At 49.9% G+C, this 11,434-nt stretch overlaps 1 protein-coding gene across 1 annotated transcript; it reads left to right on the top strand.

Annotated features, from left to right (window-relative positions):
• Positions 1-9,967: 9,967 nt before the first annotated feature.
• LOC123124321 (2-oxoglutarate-dependent dioxygenase 19) lies at positions 9,968-10,990 on the top strand. Its single transcript, XM_044544956.1, has 2 exons — positions 9,968-10,343; positions 10,421-10,990. The coding sequence occupies exons 1-2, from the start codon at positions 10,050-10,052 to the stop codon at positions 10,616-10,618; spliced, it is 492 nt and encodes a 163-aa protein (XP_044400891.1). The 5' UTR covers positions 9,968-10,049; the 3' UTR covers positions 10,619-10,990.
• Positions 10,991-11,434: the final 444 nt, after the last annotated feature.

Genomic DNA, 11,434 nt, shown 5'->3' with positions numbered 1-11,434 from the left:
ATTGCCTGGTTCACATCGCGGACACCTCCTTTATGGACCAAGACGTTGGATAAAGCATGGTCACACGTTATACCGAACACCCCTATAGCATCTACATGGGGGCTGAAGCCGACGACTGGCACCTTTCAGAAATAGCCGCACAAGAGGAAAAAATCGCTTGAAATAAAAGGTGCAAACACATATATATTACACGCATGGGTGCATAACATAGTTTTTTACAACCCAAACACATCTAATCAAATATAACGTCCTTAGAACATTGGCCCTCTACCATTCGAGCCCCTTCTAGGACGTCGTCAAAGTACCTCTCCGGCTTTCAATGATCTTTGCCTTCGGGCGGGCCTGCGGTCGCCACATCGGTGGCCTTCATCTTCGCCCATTGCATCTTGACACATGCGAAGGCCATCCGGGCACCCTCTATGCAGGCCGAACGCTTTATAGCGTCAATCCGGGGCCGCGCGTCGACAAGCCGCTTAACCAGGCCGAAGTAGCTGCTAGGAACCGGCTCGGCCGGCCAGAGTTGGACTATTAAATCCTTCATGGCCAGGCCAGCCACCCTATGAAGCTACGTCAGCTACTTCAGCTGGTCGTTCAGAAGTGGCGGGTGTTCCAGCACAAGATATTGCGACCGGAACAGCTTCTCCATCGAGTTCCCCTCCTGGGCTCGGAAGAACTGTGCGGCATGGGCGACACTCTTCGGAAGATCTGCAAACTTGCCTGGAGAACTCCACACTCATGTGAGTAAAGCGTACCTCCGACCTCCAAAGATACTTTGCAAAAGAAAGGCCTTACCAGCCGCTATCTTCCTCGCTTGCTGGATCTCTTCGCGAGCGCTCCGGGACTTGCTCCGCGCCTCTTTGGCATCACGGAGAGCCTTGGCAAGCTCGGAGGACTGGGCCGAAGTCTTCTGCTCTAAAGTCTTGCATTTGCTGATGGCATCCTTCAGCTTCTGCTCGACTTCGGCCACCCAAGCTTCATGTTGGCGGCGCCAACCTGCTCGGCCTCCAGCTGCCTTATTCGCCTCTACCTCCTTCTGGGCCTATGCGAGGGCGCCTTTGAGGGTCTCGACCTCGGTCGTGCCAACTATGATCATAATCAAAAAGCATTCCATGAGCTAATCTCAAAATATGCATTTCTGATATAAAATTAAACTTTTAAAGCATTGTACGCATACCCTACATTTCGTCGAACCGCTTGCTAATGCGGTCGATCTCCTCATCAGCCGCCTGAAGCTTCCGATTGAGTTCAGAAATTTCTACAGCCTGGGCGGTTGCTGCCAATAGGGAAGCCTGTCACAAAAACAGAGCAGCATGTTAACATTCCCGAATACTATATGGATCCTCTGTCCGGTTTCTTTCCAAAACCGGACAGAGCCTCAGGGGCTACTATCTGTACACATGTATATTCCTCTATATGAAAAGTTTTTAGAACATTACGTCGCATACCTCAAAGCCTGTCAGTAGGCTGGTGAAAGCTTCGTTCAGTCTGCTTTTTGCAGACTGAACCTTCTCCGCCACCGCACCCATCATGGTGCGGTGTTCCTCCATGATGCAAGCATGTTGCAGTGCATCCTCCAGAGCTTTGGGTGCCTTCGGAACTGTGGAGGTCGCCGATGGAGCTGATGCTCCTCCCCCCTCTTTCAAAGCGGCTGCTCACCCAATCCCGGAGCCACATTGGTCTCCGGAATGGTGTCCGGCTGGGGCTCGGAGTGTTGGGGGTCCCGGCCGTCAGTTGTCATAGGGGTCGCCTCCCTAGGTCTTCAGCGACCGAGGTATTAACCTCGGGCGCTTTCTCGACAGCCTCGTCCGCACCCCCTCGACCAGGAGATGTCCTTCGGGACAACACCTCGGTGTCGTCCATGGTGATAGGCGAGGGGGCTCGTGGCAGCGTCTCGCTCTCTGCCATCTCGGGCGGCAGAGAGTTCCCCTCCGATAACGGAGTTTGCGGGAGCTCGCGGGGAGGGGGGTGGGGCTGAAAGACACAGAGCAAAATAACTTACATAATGGAAATAGGAAGGCCGAAGATAAGCAGTGAGTATTGATGTCGGCTAGGACTACGTCGGTATTTCGCCAAAGAGGAAGGGATCGATGATGCAGCACAGCGACAGTAGGTATTTCCCTCAGTGAAGAAACCAAGGTTATCGAACGAGTAGGAGAACCAAGCAACACAACGTAAACAACCCCTGCACACTGATAACAAATCCTCGCAACCCGACGTGTAAAACGGGTTGTCAATCCCTTTCGGGTAGCGGCGCCCCAAGATGGGCAAACGGACGTGAGGAAATTGTAGTAGATTCATAGATCAAACCCCAAATAAAATAAATAAGAATAAAACGCAGCAAGGTATTTTTGTATTTTTGGTTTAATAGATCTGAAAATAAATGCGAAGGGAAATAGATTGCAAAGGCAAATATATGAGAAAGAGACCCGGGGGCCGTAGGTTTCACTAGTGGCTTCTCTCGAGAAAAATAGCAAATGGTGGGTAAACAAATTACTGTCGGGCAATTGATAGAACTTCAAATAATCATGACGATATCCAGGCAATGATCATTACATAGGCATCACGTCCAAGATTAGTAGACCAACTCCTGCCTGCATCTACTACTATTACTCCACACATTGACCGCTATCCAGCATGCATCTAGTGTATTAAGTTCATGGAGAAACGGAGTAATGCAATAAGAACGATGACATGATGTAGACAAGATCTATCTATGTAGAGATAGGCCCCATCATTTTATCCTTAGTAGCAACGACACATACGTGTCGGTTCCCCTTCTGTCACTGTGATCAAGCACCGTAAGATCGAACCCACTACAAAGCACATCTTCCCATTGCAATATAAATAGATCAAGTTAGCCAAACAAAACCCAAATATCAGAGAAGAAATACGAGGCTATAAGCAATCATGCATAAAAGAGATCAAAGAAACTCAAATACTTTCATGGATATAAAAAGGTATAACTTATCATAAACTCAAAGTTCATCAGATCCCAATAAACACACCGCAAAAGAGTTACATCATATGGATCTCCAAGAGACCATTGTATTGAGAATTCAGCGAGAGAGAGGAAGCCATCTAGCTACTAACTACGGACCCGAAGGTCTACAAAGAACTACTCACGCATCATCGGAGAGGCACCAATGGAGGTGGTGAACCCCATCCGAGATGGTGTCTAGATTGGATCTGGTGGTTCCGGACTCTACGGCGGCTGGATCAATATTTCGTCGACTCCCCTAGGGTTTCTAGAATATTGGGGTATTTATACAGCAAAGAGGCGGTCCGGGGGGAAACCGAGGTGGGCACAACCCACCAGGGCGTGCCTGGGCCTCCTGGCGCGCTCTGGTGGGTTGTGCTCCCCTCGGAGCACCCCCCAGGCGCTTGTCCGGCCCACGGGATGTCTTCTGGTCCAAAAAATTCACAAAAAGTTTCGCTGCGTTTGGACTCCGTTTGGTATTGATTTCCTGCGGTGTAAAAAACATGCAGAAAACAGCAACTGGCACTTGTCACTATGTCAATAGGTTAGTTCCAAAAAATGATATAAAATGATTATAAAACATCCAAGAATGATAATATAACAACATGGAACAATTAAAAAATTTAGATACGTTGGAGATGTATCAGGCCCTGGCCCGCTGGTCGCGCTTGGCCATGTCGCGTAGCTCCTTCTCTCGCCGCCGCTCCGCCTCCGATGCCGGGGGCTCCATGGGCCGCTTCTCCGCCCGCCGGTCACCCATGGCCGTCACCTCGGCGAAGGAGAGGGTGAGAGGAGGAGGAGGAGGAGGAGAGGAGAGATCTGGCTGAATGGCCGAAGCGCCACACCTCACTTGGGGAAGCCGGAAACCCTAGCGAGGGGTCACGCACTCCCCTGCGCAGCCATATATAGCGAGGCGCCACGGGCCCCTGAGCCACCTGCGAGACAGGCCGAGGGGCGAGAGCCAGAGAAGGGCCCGGCCCATCGCAGCCAACTGCAGCCCCCAGCTCCAGCGGACACCGCACCAGGCATGGGCCCTGGGGCCACCAGGCCAATAGAGGCTGGCCCAAGCCCAGCAGGCGCAACCAGGCCCGGCGAGCGGGACAGGGGGGTTCGTCGCGCAGCAGCACTAACCCTAGCTCTGCCGCCGTCTCCGACGTCCCCGCCGCCGCCTCCCGCACCGGAGAAGAGAGGGAGGGGAGCGCTGGCCACTCCTCTGGTGACTGCACACCAGCGCGGAGGCCGACCGCCAGCACGGGTGCATGCGCCGGTGAGCCAGCACCCCGCAGGCCTGAAGCCGAAGGCACCGGCGGCCGCCTGAGCCGCGCCTCAGTCGCCCTCGATCCGCCGCCACCCGGCGCAAAGCGTCGTTGCGGGCCTCCCTGGTCAACGCCGACCTCCACCGCCAGCTAGACGAAATCTCCCAGTGACACGCCCGACGAAGGAGCACCAAGCCGCGGCGAGGGGATCCCATCCTCCTCATCGGAGTCGTCCTCCGCCAGGGCCCAGAAACGGCTCCCGCACGCCCCCGTCACCGGCCCAGAGGCACCCGCCGAGGCCGAGCACGCCGGAGAACCACATGAGCCCCGCTGGACCTGAACCCACGCGCCCGCCGCGCCGAGATCTACGGGGAAAGGCGGGGCGTCCCCCGCGTCACCCGCAGTCGCTCCCAACGGCTCTCTGTTTTTGAAACCCATCCTTCGACAAACAGTTCCAACATGAATAATATTCCCTCCATTCACTTTTATAAAATGGTTTGAATATTTAATATGAACTGCATACAGACTGAAATGAGTGAACAAACACGCTAAAAGCTGGCTACATACATCAATTTAAAAAAAAAACATCTTATAATAACGAACAGAGAAAGTATTCCACGATGGTGCCATGTAAATCACACATAGTATGTGCGACTACCTTCGTTTTGCGCATGCAGTTGTCTGGCAGCTGCAACATCACGAGCATGGCCATGATGAGGGGAAGTGAACTGGGTTGGCTGCGATAGATGGAGCGAGACACAAAGTGATTTCCCAATATTTATAGCCCCGTCTCTGGCGAATCTTCTGCCGTGTCGAGGCCGATTTTCGTGTTTTGACTCTTCTGTCGTTCGTGGCCGATTTTCGTGTTTTGACTCTTCTGTCGTTCGTGGCCGATTTTCGTGTTTTGACCTTTTTTAAAAAGTTTAGCCGGATCTGAACCCTGGTTCGTAAAAATTCCTGAGATGTGACTCTTTTCCTATTGTCATTGGTCTCAGCGTTACAAAAACAAGTTATGTGTGGTGTGGAACTACTTTATACCACGCTAACGAATCACCGATGACATCTAGAAGTGGTTCCATCACCAACATGTCCCGTACTTGAGTGTGCACCTACTAATGCATGTTCCTTTATCTGCTATTTAAAATGGGTCTAGTTTGTTTCTTTACAAAATAAGAGAAAAAAAATCTTCATAGTCCCCATGTCATAATATATAGTCACAACTTCGCAGAGGGTCCGATGGCTTTTGCTCCATTTGTTAGTAAAGTGTGATCAGGTAAACGAGCAGCGATTCTCCTTTGTGAGGGTTCTAGGTTTCCCTCAATTCTATGGAATCCCTTCTTAACTCTTATACATATAAATCTCTTTTTTTCTCTTAATAAAAAGGAATCACTCCTGACATCGTAAAAAGGTTGATATACGAGCAACTATAATATCTGAAACAGAGTTGTTGTCTGACGCCAAAAGCAAAAGTGGCAGGCTACATGAAACTAGGAATATGCGATTGTTAGAGCAACTCTAGCAGACCCTGTATTCCGCCCCGACCCGTAAAATAACCGCCAAAATGCGGGTCGGGGTGGAAAAACCAGCCCGATCAGACCCCACATTCCGCCCCGGCCCGCAAAAATTTTTAGGGGGCGCGGCAAAATCCCGAGCCCAACCCGGGATAACGCGGGTTTTCCCCTCGCGGCTGCGGTGCCCTGCATATAAGCGGAAGCGGTTGGTGGGGGGACATTTCATCCCGCGCTTTCTCCCACCAACCACCTCTCCTCCCCCCCCTCGCGCCGCCGCCGGCCGCCGCCCAAGATTCAGGCGACCGCAGCCAGCAGGAGCACGCCGGAAGGCCGCCACGCGCACGAGGCCTCCCCACCTCCCCCCCCCTGCGTCGGCGGGCCGCCGGATTTGCAGATCTGCGGCACTTCACCGCGGGCCGCCGGATTTGGCTTTTTCCGGCCGCCGGTTGCTGCCCCAAGCGATGGAGTGGTCGGGGAGCCTCTCCGGCAGCCCAGGCAAGGGCGCATCGCCGCATGCAGGTACGAGTTCGTCCGCCCGCCGTCGCCGAAGGTTTGCGGGCATGGACTCATCCGGCCGTCCACCGGGCTCGGCGCTCGCGCAGCGTCTTTGTGGCTTGCCGATGCCGCTCATAGAGTGCGACGACTGCACGCGGAAAGTGCTGCGGCTCACTTCGAGCACGCCGAAGCACCCCGGATGGGTGTTCTTCAAATGCGAAAACGACGGGGTACGTGCACTTGCGGTAGCTCGTCTCATAGTTCATTCTTTAGCTAAATTGCGGTGGCTCACTTCGAGCTTGCTCATTCTTTTGTGTAGGACGAAGGATGCTCATTTTGGTGTTGGGAAGGGCAATAAATTGATTTGTTGATAGAAAGAAATTTAATAGATATTAGTGCACTCCTTAGTACAATTGAAGGCAATGATGCGGCTGCATGTGCACCTAGAGGGGAAGCAACATCTCCTTCTTCCGAATCAAAGATGAAGAAAAAAGAATGCAAAATCAAGAATCCACAGATCAACAACGAATGCATGGAGAAGATATTAGTCCAACTAGTGGGAGCAGTTATAGAAGTTGGAAATCTTCTAAAATGCATACTTGTAGTTCTTGTTTTCTTTGGTCTTGCTATTCTAGCAAAGATTTGGTGATGCCTTTTGTATCCAATGTTATTAATAAAGCAAAGCAATGCAATATGCTAGATCAAATTAAGTTGCAAATTTAAGTTTTGCGGGCCGGGAGGAGCTGCGCCAGATCAGACGCCGCAACCCCAACCCGTAAAAAAGTATATTCTGGGAATATCCTTTTTTACGGGTCCATTATGTGGGGTCTACAACTGCGGCCGTCCGCGCCGGCCCGCAAAGGCGTTTTTTCGCAAACTGCAAAAACGTTTTGCGGGTCGGAAGGATGCGGGGTCTGCTAGAGTTGCTCTTACAAACTTACGATGCCTTAATCTTGTACTTGTGTGACCAACCATCATATGCTCCTTATCGTTGTGCCGTTGAAGTGAATATCAAAATCACAAAGCCAAACTGATACTACTAAAGTAGGTAACTTGCAAACGATTACACAATTTGTATGGAAAACAACAATCTAGACACACCAGGAGGAACAGGGCTAATGGTTGTTCCTCTTGGGGGTGACTAGGAACCCTACCTCAGTAATTCATTAACTGACCCTGTGAAAATTCTGAACATGTCTCTCGGGAACCATCTGTACCTGTACGTAGGTGTCTCTAAAATAACATTTCTTACTCTACCTCAGTTGGTCCATCATCGTCAGAAACATCATATAAGCATAAGTCTCAAGGAGCCACTTCATCTCAGAACCTTTTGGCTCCATATTTCATGGCCTACCTCACTCTTGGGGCCAGAGCTTCTAATTTATATTGCCATGCATGTCATTTTTGTGCTTAATGCCAGAAAGAGCTTGATAGCCATTGGCATATTGTCTTGCATGTCTGTAATTGGTACATCACTATGTCTTTAGAGTATAGGCATCAGTCATGAAGTGGCTTCGTCAGAACGGTACTGTCACAATGTAATGCACGAGCTCCTGATGCCTTTGAAGTCTACCATGTAGAAGTTACGGAAGTGCATCACACTACTAGAAAAAGGCTTACTAGTGGCGCACCAGTTTTGCCTACTAATGGCGCACCACTGGTGCGCCACTAGCATCACGCCACTAGTATTTTTTACTAATGGCGCACCAGTGGTGCGCCATTAGTATATGCCGTGGTGCGCCATTAGTATAGGCCACTGGTGCGCCATTAGTATAGGCCACGGTGCGCCATTAGTATTTTTGAATTTTGAAGGCGGGAAAATAGTAGTGGCGCACCGTCTAACCCCCACCGTGCGCCATTGCTATTTTTGAATTTTGAATTTGGATCTGGATCGCGATTTTTTTGCCCATTTTTTGCTCGTTTTTTTGCACGATATTATTTCAAAATTTGTTCCTGTTTTTGGATCTTGTACGTTCTTTTGCCGTGTTCTTTTGCCGGAGAGGAGTTCGCCGGAGAGGAGGAGGAGGAGGAGGTCGCCGGAGAGGTGCTCGCCTACATCGCCGGAGAGGAGGAGGAGGTCGCTGGAGAGGAGTTCACCGGAGCATCGGAGAGGAGGAAGGAGAAACCATGAGGGGATGGGAGGAGAGGAGGGAGGAGGAGCTCACCGAAGAGGAGGGAGGAGGAGCTCACCGGAGAGGAGGGAGTAGGAGCTCACCGGAGAGGAGGGGGGAGGAGCTCACCGGAGAGGAGGGAGGAGGAGCTCACCGGAGACGAGGGAGGAGGAGCTCACCGGAGAGGAGGGAGGAGGAGCTCACCGGAGACGAGGGAGGAGGAGCTCACCGGAGAGGAGGGAGGAGGAGCTCACGGAGAGGAGGGAGGAGGAGCTCACCGGAGAGGAGGGAGGAGGAGCTCACCGGAGAGGAGAGAGGAGGAGCTCACCGGAGAGGAGGGAGGAGGAGCTCACCGGAGAGGAGGGAGGAGGAGATGAAGTGAAGGAGAGGTGGAGTGGAGGAGAAGAATGAAGAGGTAAGGAGGAGAGGACACGCCCAGCCATATATACGGCATACTAATGGCGCACCATGGGCAGGTGCGCCATTAGTAACTTTTTTTTTATTTTTTGATTTATTTTGAATTTTGAAGGCGGGAAGATAGTAATGGCGCACCATGGGCAGGTGCGCCATTAGTAAGTTTGATTTTTTATGAATTTTTTTGCCTCTCCAGATCTTAAAAGCCCCGTATCTTTTTTTCTGTTAGGTTTTTGAGGATTTTGAAAATGTTTAACGGGGTAGATGATTTTTCATATAAAAAACTTTTTCATCCGAGTTCGTATGCAAAAGTTATGCCCATTTTAAGAAATTCCAGAGAGATTTTGCAAATAAAGTCGAAATTCATATTTGTTAATTTTCCCAACAACTAGACCACATATCACATGGAAAACTTATTTTATTTTATTTTTTTGACATTTCCATTATTTTCTTTTTTTTTAAAAAAACTGAAAAGGCGGTCCAAGGGGGTGCATTCGGTGGAATGGGCCAAGTTACTAATGGCGCACCGTGGTGGAACTAGTAATGGCGCACCACCCCAACCGTGCGCCATTAGTAGTTTTTCAAAAAAAAAATTTGAAACAAAATTTGTAACAAAAATTACTAATGGCGCACCTGTGAGTGGTGCGCCATTAATAGTTCAACTAGTAATGACGCACCGTGGGAGTGATGCACCATTAGTACTTGAACTAGTAATGGCGCATGGTCCCACGGTGCGCCATTAGTAGTTTAAAAAATAAAAATAAAAAACATTTAAAAAAAATTGAACTAGTAATGGCGTACCATCCCACGGTGCGTCATTGGCCATTCCATCTATAGCCCTTTTCCTAGTAGTGTCATATGCTACGTACGAACTATTCATCTCTGAACTGCATGCTTGCAGCCTCGCTTCTCTTATATGGACTGGAGAAGAGATCGAAATTGACATCAAATTAATGTAGATGTACTATTTGATTTCTTGCAATTATTCAGAATCTGTAGTCAGGGTACTCCAGTTGTATGGACATGGATATATAGTACTAGACGAATTTGTTTGACGAGGGTGACATCAAGTCCCTGTAAGTTCAGAACAATCAATGAAGCAATGACATTAACGTGTACGCATGCTATATTGCTTTATATATCTCGGCGTCTATAAAAAAGAGGCTTTGTACGTGATCGCCTTCACTCACATGTGCCGCGAACAGTTGCGATAGACATGACCGCAGCCGAAAAATATCCGGACAAGAGCCAAACGAGCTAAACTTGCCATGTCCAGCACAGAACCATGCATGGACGACAGGAGGTGGACCAGCAAATTAAGCCACGGCAGCCACCTGCATGTCCGCCACAGGATATTGGACTGGATATTTTCCCACCGCCACAGATCTTCGCTCTCCCATGCCTCCGCTGCACAATCATGGCCTCTCCTCCTAGCTCCCCTGGCCAACCCAGTGGAGCGTGCAGTGAGGACGGCATCCCCGTCGTCGACTTGGCCGTCCTCCTCAACGGCGAAGCCGGGGAACGGTCGCAGGCGATCCGGCACCTCGGCCGGGCGTGCCAAGACTGGGGCTTCTTCGTGGTACGTATGACCCAAACACTAAACACGTATAGATCGATTCTCAAGTCTGGATAATAAATATAAGACCCATGATGAAGGTGATCAACCATGGGGTGCCCGAGGCTCTCCAGAGCGAGATGATGGACGCTTGCAAGGAGCTGTTCAGCCTACCGCCGGAGCAGAAGCAGGAGCACATGGACGTCGGCCTGATGGACCCCGTCCGCGTCGGTACGGGCTTCACTTCATCGCCGGAGACCGTACCTTCACTTCATCGGTTTTATTGCCGGTGCTCATGAATACGATAAAAGGAGGACAACACGGGTTTGGACGCTGGGCGCCACCGCCGTAGGATAGGTTTAGGGGCGGGTCTTTTTTTGGGTTCTAAATGTAGTTAAATCCGTGATGTTTGTATGAATCCATAATGTTCGTACGAAATCCGCCCGTGTTTGCATGAATTTCATCCGGTTTATTGAAAAATAGTTTGAAATATATGCGATTAGCGTTGGATGGCCGCCTCCCGCATCCATGTTCGCGGATTGGTCCTCCTTGTCCGCGGACGGATGCGGAAGATTTTTTACGGGTTGCCGTTAGAGATGCCCTTACATGTTGTAATTGATACTGTATATCATTATGTCTATAGAGTATAGGGAATAATCAAGAAGTAGCTTGGTGAAAATATTGCTTTGATATTATTATTTTTCGAAACGAAGGCAAAAGAATTGCCTCATTCATTAAACAAGGGAGAGAAAAGTTTTTAAATTATTACAAAGCCCTCAATGAAAAAAAAGGCATGCCAATTACTCGCACAATACAATAAGTCATAGTTGTTTTTCACCCGTGGTAACCCAAAGCTTAGCGTCAACGATTGCATTTTTTTTTGAACTCTAACGGCAGGTGCTCTACCTTTTCATTATAGATAAGGAATATACAGGAAAGTTAGCAGTCGTCAGAAGGCGTTGCCTGTACAAAAAGGGGAAACTAAAACACTACTCTCAATAAATCTAAGTCAGCTTTGATCAGCGAGAGGACACCATCCGCTGAGGTTGATGTGTTGTTGAAGACCCTTATGTTCCTCTCATTCCAAATATGCCAAGCGAAATAGGCAGCGACCG

Source organism: Triticum aestivum, chromosome 5D (assembly GCF_018294505.1).
Source record: "Triticum aestivum cultivar Chinese Spring chromosome 5D, IWGSC CS RefSeq v2.1, whole genome shotgun sequence".
In the NCBI taxonomy this organism is placed as follows: domain Eukaryota; kingdom Viridiplantae; phylum Streptophyta; class Magnoliopsida; order Poales; family Poaceae; genus Triticum; species Triticum aestivum.
This window is presented reverse-complemented; position numbering and strand designations above follow the sequence as displayed.